A 16,710-nucleotide genomic window follows, 5' to 3' on the forward strand; every position below is an offset into this window, starting at 1 on the left:
TGCTTCATAGAATATAGACAGGTAAGAGTAAACTCTAACATTTCTTGGGGCTTCACGAGAAACTTTTGCTTCAAAAAGGGCTCCATGGCTGAATTTGCCACAAATTCTCAGACTTACATACTATGTCAAAATTGCATTCTGTGTCAAATCTCATTTAGGTCAATCACGTGTGCTTAAATTGAATTTAAAAAATCAGATTGTTCTCATACTTGGCAGGCTTGCTGCCCTGCTCATGATGCCTCATTGTGCCATAATTTGAGAGAACATCTCTTGTATTTTTTAATTAATAGAATTAGTAGATGAACAAATCTTTCTGAAACTTTCGATGCACTGCAGTGCTTATGTTGTCTCACTGTGCAGAAATCTAATGGGATGCCTCTTAGAGTTTTATTTTTTGAAAAAAAATGGTAAAATCTTAAATTTCCTAAAAATCAGAGGATGACCGAAATGTTCTGAAACTTGGAGCCATTCCAATCTCTGAAATGAATTACTAATCAGATTTCAGACACTTTGCACAACTTTATTGTTTAGCTTGGAGAAAAGAAGGTGGAGGGAGGACATGATAGCAATGTTTAAGTATTTGAAAGCAGTCCCCCCCCCCCCACCCCACCCCGCTGCTCTGGAGACTAGGAACATGTGGATTTTATTCAGAGGGCCCTTCCACACAGTCCTATATCACAGAACATCAATCCCATTAGATTTCTGCACAGTGAGACAACATAAGCACTGCAGTGCATCGAAAGTTTCAGAAAGATTTGTTCATCTACTAATTCTATTAATTAAAAAATACAAGAGATGTTCTCTCAAATTATGGCACAATGAGGCATCATGAGCAGGGCAGCAAGCCTGCCAAGTATGAGAACAATCTGATTTTTTTAATTCAATTTAAGCACACGTGATTGACCTAAATGAGATTTGACACAGAATGCAATTTGGACATTTGTACCCTGCCCTTCTCACCCCCGCAGGGGGACTCAAGGCAGCTTACAGCCAGCAACAATTCAATGCCCTCTCACATACAAGATAATAAATACAGTAAAACCATTTAAAATAATACTGTCTGTCTAGCCTTATCTAAAATAGAATTCTATGAGCAACAACGCAATCAGAAGCCTGTCCATAGTCCATTTTCCATAGCATTATCATCGTTATTGTCTTTATCAGTTTGCTACTTGAAAGCCTGGTCTCACAACCACGTTTTCAATTTCTTCCTGAAGGAGAGGAGGGAAGTAGCCAAGCTGATTTTGCTGTGAAGCGAGTTCCACAGGTGGGGGGCCACCACCGAGAAGGCCCGCCAAGCATGTTTATGCCAGAAGCAGGGTCGAGAGCAGGGTCTCCCCAGAAGACCTTCAACTTCTGGGGAGGTGGGACATATCCAGGCAGGAAATCCCACATTATCTGAGTGTGGACTCAGATAACCCAGGGCCCTTCCACACAGCCCTATATCCCAGAATATCAAGGCACAAAATCCTACAATATCTGCTTTGAACTGGGTTATCTGAGTCCACATTGCAATATACTTTTGTTTGGTTTTATACTATGTATTAATGTTTTAAATGTTTTCTGATGTTCTTGGGCATTGAATCATTGCCTTTATAAACTGATGGCTGAGAAGGGCGATATACAAATATAGTAAATCTATATAAATAAAAATGTAATGTTCATTTGCGAGAGTGACATAACTCAAAAACCACTGGATGAATTGACACCAAATTTGGACACAACACACCGATCAGGATAACAAGTGACTATCACTCATAAAAACACTGAAAAACATAGCAGAAAATACTAAAAAAAATCCCCAAAAAAATACATTACAACATATGTGCAAAATATATACACCAATATATAGATCAGGGGCCCTCAAATGAAGGCCTGAGGGCCAGATACAGCCCTCCAAGAGTAAATGACCTAGCCCTCACTCAGGATCAACCTAAGTCTCAAATGACTTGAAAGCACACATTAACAATCCTATCTCATCAGCCAAAAGCAGGCCCAAACTTCCCATTGAAATACTCATTTTATATTTGTTTAAATTGTTCTTCATTTTAATTATTGTATTGTTTTTAAGTGTTTTTTGCACTACAAATAAGATATGTGCAGTGTGCATAGGAATTCATTCATTTTTTTTCAAATTATAATCCGGCCCTCCAACAGTTTGAGGGACTGTGACCTGGTCCTAGAATCATAGAATCAAAGAGTTGGAAGAGACCTCATGGGCCATCCAGTCCAACCCCCTGTCAAGAAGCAGGAATATTGCATTCAAATCACCCCTGACAGATGGCCATCCAGCCTCTGCTTAAAAGCTTCCAAAGGAGGAGCCTCCACCACACTCTGGGGCAGAGAGTTCAAAAAGTTTGAGGACCCATGATATAGACACACAAACCACATATACACAGACTGGGCCACAGCAATGCATGGCAGGGGATGGCTAGTCTATATAAATAAAAATGTAATGTTCATTTGTGGGATTAATATAACTCAAAAACCACTGGATGAATGAATACCAAATTTGGACACAATACACGAATTAGGCCAACGAGTAACCATCACTCATAAAAACACTGAAAAACACAGCAGAAAAGACTTTAAAAGCCAAAAAATACAAAAAAAATATTACAACGCATATGCAACACCACATATATATACACCAGCACACACATATATATATATACACATATACACACGTAAAGCACATATACACAGACAGCAACGCGTGGCAGGGGACTGGTTTTGTTGTTCATTTGTTCAGTCGTCTCTGACTTCGTGCCCTCATGGACCAGCCCACACCAGAGCTCCCTGTTGGCCGTCACCACCCCCAGCTCTTTCAAGGTCAGTCCAGTCACTTCAAGGATGCCATCCATCCATCTTGCCCTTGGTCGGCCCCTCTTCCTTTTGCCTTCCACTTTCCCCAGCATAATTGTCTTCTCTAGGCTTTGCTGTCTCTTCATGATGTGGCCAAAGTACTTCAGCTTTGTCTCTAGTATCCTTCCCTCCAATGAGCAGCCGGGCTTTATTTCCTGGAGGATGGACTGGTTGGATCTTCTCGCAGTCCAAGGCACTCTCAGAACTTTCCTCCAACACCACAGCTCAAAAGCATCGATCTTCCTTCGCTCAGCCTTCCCTGAGGCCCAGCTCTCACATCCGTAGGTTACTACAGGGAATACCATGGCTCAGGCATGTAGCGGGGGGGGGGGAGGGGCTTGAGGGGCTTCAGCCCCCCGAAATTCTCATGGTGGTTCGCGAAAAGGCCTTACTGGTGCATTATTTAAACTGTTATGCATGGGGTAGACCCTCTTTCACTCAGACTCAGCCCCCCCGAAACTCAGCCCCCCCCCCCCGAAACGAAATCCTGGCTACGGGCCTGCCATGGCTTTGACTATGCGGATCTTTGTTGCCAGTGTGATGTCTCTGCTCTTTACTATTTTATCGAGACTGGACATTGCTCTCCTCCCAAGAAGTAAGCGTCTTCTGATTTCCTGGCTGCAGTCTGCATCTGCAGTAATCTTTGCACCTAGAAATACAAAGTCTGTAATGGCCTCCACATTTTCTCCCTCTATTTTCCAGGTGTCAATCACTCCTGTTGCCATAATCTTGGTACTGGTAGTAAATAATAAATAAATATAATCCAGTTCAAAACAGATGTGAGATTTTTCTGCCTTGATATTCTGGGTCTAGGGCTGTGTCAGGCCCGTAGCCAGGATTTTGTTTCGGGGGGGGGGGGGGGCGCTAAAAAAATTTCAAGGGGGTTTCGGGGGGGCTGAGTTTCGGGGGGGGGCTGAGTCTGAGTGAAAGAGGGTCTAGCCTAGCAAACCTTTTGTATCATTACCCCAATACCCCCATACGTATGGGATATATTGAGTATGGTGATCAGATCATGATATGAATAAACATAACAGTTTAAATCATGCACCAGTAAGGCCTTTTCGCGAACCACCATGAGAATTTCGGGGGGGGGGGGCTGAAGCCCCCCGAGCCCCCCCCCCCCCCCCGGCTACATGCCTGGGCTGTGTGGAAGGGCCCAGAGTCGTGGCAGCAAGCAAGGAAGAGAAGCAGAGGCATACAAAAAAAGGGGGGAGGGGGAAAGAAAAGTCAAAGGCTAGGAAGGATCTTGATACAAAAGTTTCCCTTCTCTGTCGCGCGCGCCCCCCGCCTCCCTCCCTGCACGAGCCAAGGCCATAGGAAGCCCTGGCACCTAAACAGCCCCCGCCCTTTTGAAGCCTTAGCCACGCCCCCTCCCGCCCTTAGCCACGCCCCCTCGCTTTACCTCGGAGCTCCGGGGCCACGAGGACACTGCGGGAGTTTTGGAGAAGGTAAGAGCGCGCGCCAAGTTCGGGAGAATTTGCTTTGGAGAGAGGAAAAGTGCTGCAAAAACAAAAAGATCAACCCAACTTGGAAGAAAGGCAGCTGGGTGTGGGTTGGGGGAGGCCCTCTTTGTGAGAGCTCTAGACACGTGTACAGCGTGTGGCCAGATATGCCAGCGTGTCCTCTTTGCAAGTTCTTTCACTTGCTTAGCTGCAGTCAAGAGTTAGAATGAAGGGGAGAGAAAGCGTCTTAGAACGCATCTCTACTGGGAAAGGAAATGTAGTTTGACCCCACTTGGACTGCCAGGGCTCCAATGCTATGCAATCTTGTAGTGTGTATCTTTTATGTTTTATATTACCTTTGGAAATTGCAACTCACAGCATTGAGTCATAGCACGTAAAGTGGTGTCAAACTATTTTCATTCTACAGCAGGCACAGGCTAAGTTGGACTCCCAACTCCCACTATGTTCATTCTAGAGCAGGCATGGGCAAAGTTGGTCCCTCCAGGTGTTTTGGACTCCAACTCCCACCATTCCTAACAGCCTCAGGCCCCTTCCTTTCCCCCCTTAGCCGCTTAAGCTTAAGCGGCTGAGGGGGAAAAGGAAAGGGCCTGAGGCTGTTAGGAATGGTGGGAGTTGGAGTCCAAAACACCTGGAGGGCCCAACTTTGCAAGCCATGCCTATTCTGGAGCATAACAACTACTTTCAAAGTAGGCACCACACAATTAAACAGGAGATAACACTTTCAAACCAGGCACAAATGTTGTCACATAGTGTAATCTGGCATCAAACTGCTACAATTCTGCATCATGTCTCTATATATCAATGATTATACGTAGCTTTGATCCTAAATACTTGGCATCAAAAGTATTTCGTATTTTCGACTCCCTTCCCTCCTTGCTTGATCCAGATTGATTCAAGTGTTTTGGAAAGAGAGATTTTGGAGATAGGACTCGAACTTGAAACACGAACTCCACCTATGGTGTGCACACATAGCCTGAAGGTAATTCTACACACAATATTTTGTGCAAGAGACAATGTTTGTGGACACTGATCGCACAGAAGGCAAACTTGTCACTATCCCAGCAGCCCATTTGGACAATATGGTATGTTTTGGAGGATTTGGTGTCCTGTAATTCTGGAAAAGGGAGGTTCAGCTTTTGTAGGAACTTTTTTAAAAAAACGTATCCCTCTTGCAGTGAGTTCTCTCTTTGGCAAGAGACTGAGAGTCTCATGACACAACGTAATTCTCAACACGGGACTAAGGGTGCATCTACAATTAGTGCAGTTTATTTATTTATATACTTACTTAGAGCATTTTATCCCGCTCTTTTCAGCCCGAAGGCAATTTAAGGCGGTGCACAGATTAGCAACAATTAGATGCCATAAAAATACATACAGTTTGACAGCCGTTGAACTGTGAGGGCTCAATGGTAGGGAATGATGGGAGTTGTAGTTTTAAAAGTCCTTTAGCCTCCTCTGTCAAGGAGTTATGGTGCTTCACCAAACTACAGCTTCCATGATTCCATAGCATTGAGCCACTGCAGTTAAAGTGGTGTCAAACTTCAAGAAAGTGTTGCCAATGTGATGCGGCTGCAAAAAAAGCCAATGGGATTTTGGCCTGCATCAATAGGAGTATAGAGTCTAGATCCAGGGAAGTCATGCTACTCCTCTATTCTGCCTTGGTTAGACCACATCTGGAATACTATGTCCAATTCTGGGTACCACAGTAAAAGAAATATATTGACAAGCTGGAAAGTGTCCAGAGGAGGATGACTAAAATGATCAAGGGTCTGGAGAACAAGCCCTATGAGGAGCGGCTTAAAGAGCTGGCCATGTTTAGCCTGAAGAAGAGAAGGCTGAGAGGAGATATGATAGCCATGTATAAAAAGGTGAGGGGAACTCATCGGGAGGAGGGAGCAAGCTTGTTTACTGCTACCCTGGAGACTAGGATGTGGAAAGAAAGGCGATTCCATCTGAACATTAGGAAGAACTTCCTGACTGTGAGAGCTGTTCAGCAATGGAACTCTCTGCCCTGGAGTATGGTAGAGGCACCTTCTTTGGAGGCTTTTAAACAGAGGCTAGATGGCCATCTGTCGGAGGTGCTTTGAATGCAATATTCCTGCTTCTTGGCAGGGGGTTGGGCTGGATGGCCCATGAGGTCTCCTCCAACTCAATGATTCTATTAAGGTTTTCATGGCTGGAATCACTGGGTTGCCGTGAGTTTTCTGGGCAGTATGGCCATGTTCGAGATGCATTCTCTCCTTACATTTTGCCCACATCTATGACAGGCATCCTCAGAGGTTATGAAGTCTGTTGCAGACTATACAAGTGGAATGTCAAGGGTGGGAGAAAGAACTCTTGTCTGCTTGAGACAAGTGTAAATGTTGCAATTGGCCACCATGAATAGCATTTAGTGGACATTCCACAGATATACAGTATAAACCTCACTTGCCAAATTTCCAACAGACCTCACAACCTCTCAGGATGCCTGCCATAGCTGTGGGCAAAACATCAGGAGAGAATGCTTCTTGAACATGGCCTGGAAAACTCACAACAACCCATTCAACAAAGTAGATGTACCCTGTTCTAACCAGTTGTTAGAACAGGTTCTGCGTCCCTTCTCTAAAAACCTGAAATGTTTCTAAATCCTAAATAGTTTACATCAATGTCTGGAATAGAGACTGTTTGGTTTCTGATGGTTCAAAGTATACAAAGTTTGTTTCATGCACAAAATAATTAAAAATACTGGGTGTTCAGTTACCTTCAGGCTATGCATAAATGTACACATGAAACATCAGTTAATTTCATGTTTAGACTTGGATCCCATCTCAAAGTATCTCATTATGTGTGTGCAAATATTTTATTTTTTAAAAACATTACCAAATTGTGGACATTTCTGATTCCAATCATTTTAGATAAGGGCTACTCAACCTGAACTGAGTAAACAAAACCCACACAGAATGAATGGAGTATATCAGTGCATCTACACTGTAGAATGAATGCATTTTTAACCACTTGAATCATAGGGAATCATAGGAGTTGTAGTTTTACAAGGTGTTTAGCCATCTTTGCCAAAGAGTGCAGATGCCTCACCAAATATCACCCTCTTTTATTCTATATCATTGAGCCATGACAGTTAAAGTCATGCCAAACTCCATTAATTCTATGTATTGTCGAAGGCTTTCATGGCTGGAATCACTAGGTTCTTGTAGGTTTTTTCGGGCTATAGGGCCATGTTCTAGAGGCATTTCTCCTGACGTTTTGCCTGCATCTATGGCAAGCATCCTCTGAGGTAGCTACCTCTGAGGATGCTTGCCATAGATGCAGGCGAAACGTCAGGAGAAATGCCTCTAGAACATGGCCCTATAGCCCGAAAAAACCTACAAGAATCCATTAATTCTACTGTATAGATGCCCCCAGCGTCTAAAGCCCACCAGACACCTTTTTACAGACTAATGTCTTTCCAGGATGACATCCAGCCCAATAACCCTGGGATGAAACAGCAGTGAAAATTGGGCCAAATCAGTTTTTCCAATGCACACAAGTGCAGCTCTTTATGCAATATGTTTGTTCTCAGAGACACATCTTGGTAGTATGTGTAATTTACACATTGCTCAATGAGCCTCTGAAGTGTAGCCAACATCACCAAATATAATTCTGTTTTGATTGGATCCAGTTTCTTTTTCCAACGGTAGCAGCCTTTCTTTGAGTTGCACAGTTTTGAGGGTGAGATGATGCAATTGCATTGCTAAAGCTTAGCTGGTTAATAGGGCCATGTAGGCCAACAGGTGCTTTTTGGGAAGACAAATTGGGGTGCATCTTCACTGTTGAATTAATGCACTTTAAACCACTTTAACTGGCATGGCTCAGTACTATGCAATCCTTGGACTAGTAGCTTGGTGTGACATCAGCACTATGTGGCATAGAAGGCTAAAGTCTTTATAAAACTCCAACTCCCACAATTCCAGTGCATTGAGCCATGGCAGTTAAAGTGGCATCAAACTGCATTAATTCTCCTTGCTGAGAGTAGCCTTGCTCAGAGTAGCAGAGATGGACTCCTTATGATTGCTATTCAGAGTCCCTAAACTAGTATTACATCTTTTAAGAAATGGAGAAAAAGCAACGGAGAAGTATAAATGGTATAAATGTATAGTATAAATGATCAGGAACGAGTACAGTATGTGACCCTATGTGCCCCATAAAACACGCTCAGTGAGGCCAGATAATATTGATAAAACTGTTATTTAGTATGAATGTGTGTTGTTCTACATTTAGGCAGACAGAAATCATGCAACGTCAAGGCTAACTGCAATATTACCTTTCATCCAAGGACCTACAGACCATGGATTGAAAGACCACAAAACGTTGCATGTCAGGAAACACATCTCTTCAAACTTTTGGGGTATTTGGCTGTAACGTGGGTATTTACATTAAAGTGATCAGCACATGTAGCCTTCTTCAGGCTATGTTTGCATGAATCTTTAGATGAGGCTATTTAAAAAATGTACAGCTTGGGAAGCAGCTCTTGGGAAAAACTGAATTGATTGTATCAGATTCCTTCCTTGATTTACATCTCTAGTCAGTCACCTTTGCCCAAGAGCAGTTGCCAAGAGACTCCAAACTGGTTTTAACATGGCCTCTGGGCCTTCAGTAATAACCACCTCTGAAGTTAATTAAATATATATTTTTAAACCTGATTTTTTCATATCCAAAAGCCAACCAGCTATTAGTCTACAAGGAGAAATCTAGAACAAGCTCCTATATTGAAGCACAGGTACAAAAGTGTGATCTGAGTGATTACATACAGATTACTCAGAGTTTTGCTTACTTTAAGAGAAGTATGTCATAATTACTGTTATAATAACAGTAATTTTTATTATTCTTTTCAGATTAATGATTTATTGCTATTACTGGTGATGATGGTGGTGACAATAACAGAAAGAATATGTTGCCACTGAACTGTTGAGAACATTGTTGCTAATTGTCATCCATTGTCAGCTTTGACTATAAACCTATGAAGGGGGTACTTCAGTTGTTGATAGACCAGATAGTTCACCATTTTTCCTATGGCCATATAACCCTGAACATGCCCAATAGACCTGATAGATTCAGAGCGATGACTTCCTTGAATTAGTCTGTCCACCTGCAATGGGGGATCTCTTTTCCTATTGACTCCCACATTACCAAGCATTATCATATTTTCTAATGAGTCGTATTGTCTCATGATATGTCTAAATTACAGTACCATCAGTTATGTGTCTGTAGGTATCTTCAAGTTGCCTGTTGACTTATGGTGACCCCTCAAATTTCATAGGGTTTTCTTAGGCAAGGAATACTCGGAGGTGGTTTTACCAGTTCCTTCCTCCGAAATGTAACACCTAGCCTTCATTGCTGATCTCCCATCAAAATAATAACCAGGGCTGACTTTGTTTAACTTCCAAGAGCAAGTGGGATTTATTAGCTTTAGGGCATTTAGGCCTTTATATAACTTAGTAAGATTTATATTCTTCCTTTCCTCTAATAAGCTGAAAGTGGTTTTTCTCCTCACTTTATCCCCATGACGTCTCTCAAGAGCAGGTCAGAATTGGGGAATGTGACTGACCCAAAGTTCACCTGATGAATTTTGTGGTTCAGTAGGTCCTAGAACCCAGATCTGCCCATCCAATTCTCATCAGATGACAGCCACTATGGTGTAAGTTGTCAGCCACAATGGCTCTCACCTCAATTGGTTCAAAACAGCATTCTGTGTGCTTGCGTGTCTGAGATAGTGTTTGTAGTGTCTTCTGTTTATTGATCAAACTCTTGGACAATACAACATGAAGCATTATTTTCACACATAACCTGTAATGAAAGTGTGTGACCTATAAATAAAGGTGACATCACGGCAGGATATTTATTTCCCTTAGTAGAAGGATATAGGTATCCAGACTTGGTTTCCTGAAACCTACTGTATATACTCATGTATAAGTCTAGGAATTTTTAGTCAAAACATGTACCCAAAAAACCTGAATCCACTTATCCATGGAACAGTGTAAATACTGTTACTTAAATCTTATTAAAATTATTATTATTTTATTTATACCTTGCTTTTTCTCCCCACAAGGAAATTCAAAGCAGTGTACATTGAAAGCATTTCAATACAATTTGAAATCTAAAAATATGGAACATTAAAACAGAATATAATGGTCTTAAAAATTCACTCTTAAAATCCATAAAAACATTATCAAAGCTAAAAACCACAGCACCACCTGACTTGTTCATAAATCTTAGAGCAATTCCTAACCTTTTTTTTTTTTTTACCAGGGACCACTTTGGCCAGAGACCAGTCTCCAACTTTATTACCAACAGGGTTACAAATCAGTTTTTGGTCAACTTTAGATTTGGTTTGGTTATTTGGGATGCTGATTGAGAAAATTGCATGGGCTAGACCACATCAGTTCTAGTTTCTGCTACAGAGCATATGCCATGCAATAGTCACTATCTGCTCGACAACACCTTTAACAATCTAGAGCTGATGTGGTCTATCCATTGCAAGTTTCTGAATCAGCACCCCAAATAATCCCAGGAACAAAGACTCAAAGAAAAAAAATTGGGCTGTGTTATTATTCGTAGTATTAATGGTGAGGCCGTGGACCATATTTTAGTTCTTGCAGAGCACAGGTTGGGAACCACTGTCTTAGAGGAACCATTGCCTTCTCTGAGTAGAGTGAGAAAAGGTGAGAGCTTAGTCCATCCCAGGAGAACCTAAAATGCACAATATTGTCTGCACTATATGATCAGTTTTGGCTTTTTAAAATGCCTGGGTGGGAAAATGATAGTGTTGGTGGCTAGGAGGTGGCATACATCCTATTTATTAGTCAAAAAATTAATCCAAAAGAATTGAGTCAGCTTATTCACAGGCCAGTGAGAATACTTAACTCTTATATTAAAAAAAGGAATAATCCTCTTTTTTTGCATTAAGTGGCAAAAGACCATCCCAAGAGAACTAAAACAAGCGCATAACTCCTCTACTCTCTCCACTGAAATGCCACTTCTGGCCTTTTGGGGGTAATCAAGAGTATTTAGCCATTAAAACAGTATTGGCCCTCCAAAGAATGACCCTTGACTTATTCATGGGCCAATGAAAAGCCATAATTTTATCCCCCAAATCTGCCCTTGCCTTACATATAAGGTTGACTTATACTGTAATTGTTGTACAGGATTTCCAGGATTTCAAACCTATTGTGGAACTAGCACTTTAGAATGTGTCCAGGAATGTGATACAATGCCTCAGAATGTGATGCCAGCTGAATGTGATGCAAGCACTTTCTTTTCCAGGGTTTCCAGAGAATTGCTCACAGGGGCTTAATTTAGCATTGAAATGCCACCTCCAGCAGAGAAAGACCTGGCCTATACCCCTCCGGATGGAGGATGGGGCTGGGTGGTGGTGCTTGGCGCATTCGTATCTATTGGATTTTCATACGCATTCCCCAAAAGCATAGCAATCTTCTTCAAAGAAATCCAGGATTTCTTTGGCTCATCATCAAGTGAGATTGCCTGGGTGTCTTCAATTATGTTGGCTGCTACGTATGGTGGAGGTGAGTAAAATGGAGCTCTACTTGGTACTGATTTAGGAATGGAGGAAACATACTTCCTAATTAACCTGGGTTGCTGGAATTAGTAGAACTTATTTCAGAGAAAATGCATTTAGCATAGAGACATGAAGATATTAATAGTCATGATTGTGTTGCTGTTTGTATCATTATATATACACACACACATACTATAAAACAAACACACAGCCAAATATTTTAATTCGTGAAAGCTGCCTTTCAGTAAATAAGTTTGATACAAAATATGTTAAGATCAGTCTTTTATCAACTAAATGTAATCAATATCCGAACTGCACATGAGGTCAGACAGCAACAAGGAAAAAACTGAGAAGTATAGCAGCACACTATTCCAATAGGGATAGAAGAAGATTAGATTCATATAAATACAGAGTGAGTTATGGTTTCTGCAATATTCCCACAGTACTCAGTGATATATATGGATATATATCAAACGTTTTCCATCGGCAATAATATTAGGGTCTTTGAATACTAGGTACAGTGGTGTTTTCAAAAAGATCAGAGTTTTTGTATTGATTTTGCAATTGTTTGGAAATTATAGGCTGTTCCTAAAGAGTGAAATATTATTGTTGCTCTATGGAAATACCAGTACAATGGTCCCATGGACCAGTGTAGTACTCAGTGTGGGTAAATATCACAAAAAATAGAAATAAAATGATTAGAATTAACAACTTGCTTGCTCATGGTGTTAAACAAATCAAATCATACCAATATTTCTACTCAAACATATTTGTCATTCACAAAATCTGAATGTAGACCCCTTTTCAACCAATATAGATTTTCTTGAAGTAATCATGACTTGTGCTATCTAGAGGCATTGCTGTTTTGTAAGGTGATATTTTTGGTTGCAGTGATTATAAAAGTCCATCATACATGTGGTATTCTGTCTAAAAAAAGAAAACAGATGAGTTCATGTACCTCCAGATATGAATCCTATATCTGCAGGTGTAGGTATGTCGTCACAAGATTACATCTCAATGCTTCTTGTCCATCTTTTCTGTGTTGCATTATATTAAATTAAATGCTGTGTTCTTTTCTATAAAAAGGCCATTATTTCTACCACCACTTTGCTCTTGAAAGGATGCTACGTAGTATCCATCAACAAAGAAATTGCTAAGTTAGTATATATTGGCAGATGTGCTTATTGTTACAGTACTTTTGGGCACAGGATGCTTAAAAACTACTGCTATTTCATCCAATAACATCGATCGGTTTAAGAGACCTTGGGAAAGTAACCCTGCACTCGGTCATACAAAGACTGTAGAGTTAATGTTTGATTAAAGAGGTTGTCCCGCACTTTGTAGCAGCTTGCACTGAAAGCAGAAATCCAGGATAATACAGTTATATATGCTGGGGGCTATGACACATGTAAAGCATATAAAGCAGGAATGGATTATTTGTATTCCCGCTCAGTGCATGACACAGTGACCCTGAACTGAGGACAGAAATCTGTAGTGGAAAAAAAAACCTTCACAATGAAGACTCAGCTGGGCAAGAGTTCATCAACCAGTAGTGCAGGCTACAACTGTTTGCAATTTTCTGTATCTCAATCAGAGCTTTCCAAACTGTTTGTTATGACATATGAGTATGTCAACTGCAGCATGTAGGTGTGTCACACAAGCATTATCTGTGTCTATATTAAATTATCAATAAATCATGTATTTTAAAAATATATAAATGCAAGGTTTCCCCCTCCCGAGGCTGAAAAAGTGTGACTTACCAAAAGCCACTCATGGAGTTTTAATTGCTGGGCTGGTATTCCAACCAAAATCATAGTCCAATGTTGGCTTTCGCTGACCACATCTTCATTCATATGTCCAGACAGTTTTTAGAAAAGGGACAATGCATTTAGTTAATCATTAATAAGTAAAAAAGCACTAATTAAATTAAACTAAAGGCACTAATTAACTGTTACATTTATGTTAATTTTTTATTTAAATTTAAGTTACATTGCCATAATGAAGCTGCAATCTTTCCTCCTTAGTTGCTATGAGTTTTCCGAGCTGTATGGCCAGGTTCCTGAAGCATTCTCTCCTGACATATTGCCCACATCTGCGGCAGGCATTCTCAGACATTGTGTGAGGTCTGTTAGAAATAGGCAAGTGGGGTTTATATATCTGGAATGTTGAGGTTGGGCAAAAGAACTCTTGTCTGCTTGAGGCAAATGTAAATCTTACAGTTGACAACCTTGCTTAGCATCGAGTACCTTGCAGCTTCTCCCACCCTGGACATTACAGATATATAAACCCCACTTTCCTAGTTTCCAACAGACCTCACAACCTCTGAGGATGCCTGCCATAGATGTGGACAAAACGTTAGAAGAGAATGTACCTGGAACATGGCCATAAAGCCCAGAAAACTCACAGCAACCCAATGATTCTGGACATGAAAACCTTCAACAACACATTTCCACCTTAAATTTACTTCCCCGATTCCATTCTCAACTTTGGGGGGAAGGAAGCAGATGAATGAAATGTTAAGTTGATTTCTTGACCACTACAGTAAAAGTCCTGCTGTTGCTTTCCCAATTTAATTTCATTTTCTTACCATCCCCTTTGTTTAACTTACTGATACCAGCACAGCTTCAAGGAAAGGTCCAATGGAAACCACCTATTTGTGTTTATTAATGCTCACTGGCTGCTATACTTCATTACATGTGACTTTTACAGCAAAACACTTGTTTCTTATCAACTGGACTTCATAATATTGATGTCATAAAGGTCTGAGTGTATCAGTTAACTGCTACTGATATTCTGATTCCCTTCAATGTGTCTTCTGAGCATACTTTAGGAGAGGTTATTAGACAAATTAGTTTTGTTTTAGAAGCAACCTTTGAGTTCTGCATATTCAATTGTGCCTGTACATTATCTGCCACTGTGTTCAGAATTGTCTCAGTGGAAATGGATTTCCTAAAAGGCTTATATTTGCAACATGGGAAAAATACATGTCCACCACCTATTGCTCAGCTGGTCAAGAACATCAAAGGTCTTTTAACTTAAATGTGTACCATATATAAATTATTTCTCCTACATACAAGCTTTGATTTTCAGTTCAACTTCTGCTTACCTGCACTTTATTATATTTAGTCCAACAACTTATGATCAGTTATTTTGTTTCAGATCATGTTCTCAGTGATGTAATTTCTTTAGCTTATGTTGTGGAATAGGTGAAGTGAATGGCTGGGCACAAATTTAGGTTCAGAAAAGGGAATGAAGCCAAGACGAGCACGTATAACGTCACTTTTAAGTGGAGAAAAGTGAAACTAGGTGAGATTGAGGTTCCAGTAAGGGAAAGACAAAAAGTCCAGCAGAAGTCATATTTCAATGAGAAGTCCAAACAAGGCAAGGCAAGGCAGCACCCTGGATAGCTCTAAGCAAATCAAGGCCAAACAGTCACAACAGCATGCCAAAACTTTAACCACAAGTTGAGCATGCAATCCATAGTAAAGGAAGGTCATCCAATGTGGGTTCAACTTGATAGTACAGCTTCTCCATCCAACTGTTGATCCAGGTTTAGCCTGTCATATGAGTTCACATTTGTACTTTACACTGGTAAGGCTTTGCCTGGAATATGTTGCACTGGGCGCATTATAATAATATAATAATAAAACTTTATTTATATTCTGCTCTGTCTTCCCAAAGGGACTTAGGGAGGATCCAAAGGGACTCAGGGCGGATATTCAAATCTGATGGGTATACAGTGCTTGCTCTTCACCCACTCACACACTAGAGGATGGGAATTCCTCTATATTTTGTCCTCACATGTGAAGATAAATAACTATGGATACTTTCCTCTCTTCTTCAGGAAAAAAAAATATTTTGTAGTACTTTCCCTGTTTCTGAACATCATTCAGTATTTCACATGGATTCTGCAGTGAAAAAAGACATGCATTCTTGTAGAACAAGCCTACTTTATGTGCAGAAAACAAGTTTCTATCAGCAAATCCCATTTTCTCCCTGGAATAATCCCAGTACCACACTTTGCTAAATCAGATACTAGGAGAAAAATTGCACCGGTCTTGTATTATCTCCAGTAATTGTTCCTCACTTTCAGGGAACTGATCTTTCAACCTGTGAAGGAAATTATGTGAATATTATTTCCACCTCTCCTTCCAGATTCTCCCCAAGTTGGTATTTGGTCCTTGCATTGTAAATCCCAGGTTACCATAGAATGAAAATAATGGCAATTACAGTAGAATCATAATGCTCTCACTGTGTAGTGTCAAAGATCCCCTTGATACATGTGCACTACATTATGTAGAGAAAACCTTCATGAGAATATTATGGTGATAGATTAGTCCTCCAGCCTAAATTCAGGGTTGTACTTAAAGGTTTAATGTATTACTTTTGGTACAATAACCAAATATTGGCCATAAAACAAAGGCTCCAAGGACAATTATTGGTAATTGAACTTTGGTTCAAATGCTTTGTTTGAGTAAACAGTGAATTCCCGTTTGCTGTCCTTAGTCCTTTGAAACTATGGTGCAATATTGGGCAGTCCCTGTATATTTTCTGGCTTTCTAATATATGCCTTTTCTCAACATCATGTGATGTGATATATCTTTTATATAATGTTTATACTAGGATGATTTTGTGCTTCTTTGAATATTTAAATTTTATGTTATGTCTTATGTTTAATGATTTTAATTGATTTTAAGTCCATAGTTATATGTAGTAATTAGTTATGATTTTTTTGTGTACTGTATGTTGGCATTGAATTTTTGGCATCAGTATGTTGTAAACCTCCTTGAGTCCCCCCAGGGGTGAGAAAGGCAGTATATAAATACAGTAAAT

The 16,710-nt window shown here is 40.4% G+C and overlaps 1 protein-coding gene across 2 annotated transcripts in view; it reads left to right on the top strand.

Moving 5' to 3' along the window:
- The first annotated feature begins 5,217 nt into the window (after positions 1 to 5,217).
- The window catches only part of LOC132769417 (monocarboxylate transporter 2-like), a 43,383-nt gene continuing 31,890 nt past the window's right edge, over positions 5,218 to 16,710 (top strand). Inside the window, exons 1-2 of one of the 2 annotated variants that reach the window (XM_060766397.2) lie at positions 5,218 to 5,307; positions 11,625 to 11,884. In XM_060766397.2, coding sequence (XP_060622380.2) covers positions 11,668 to 11,884 — 217 coding nt within the window. In that variant the 5' untranslated portion in view covers positions 5,218 to 5,307; positions 11,625 to 11,667. Of the gene's footprint in view, positions 5,308 to 9,929; positions 10,000 to 11,624; positions 11,885 to 16,710 lie in introns of those variants that run through there. The other variant, XM_060766398.2, reaches the window with a different exon arrangement.

The sequence above is a fragment of the Anolis sagrei genome, chromosome 2 (assembly GCF_037176765.1).
Source record: "Anolis sagrei isolate rAnoSag1 chromosome 2, rAnoSag1.mat, whole genome shotgun sequence".
In the NCBI taxonomy this organism is placed as follows: domain Eukaryota; kingdom Metazoa; phylum Chordata; class Lepidosauria; order Squamata; family Dactyloidae; genus Anolis; species Anolis sagrei.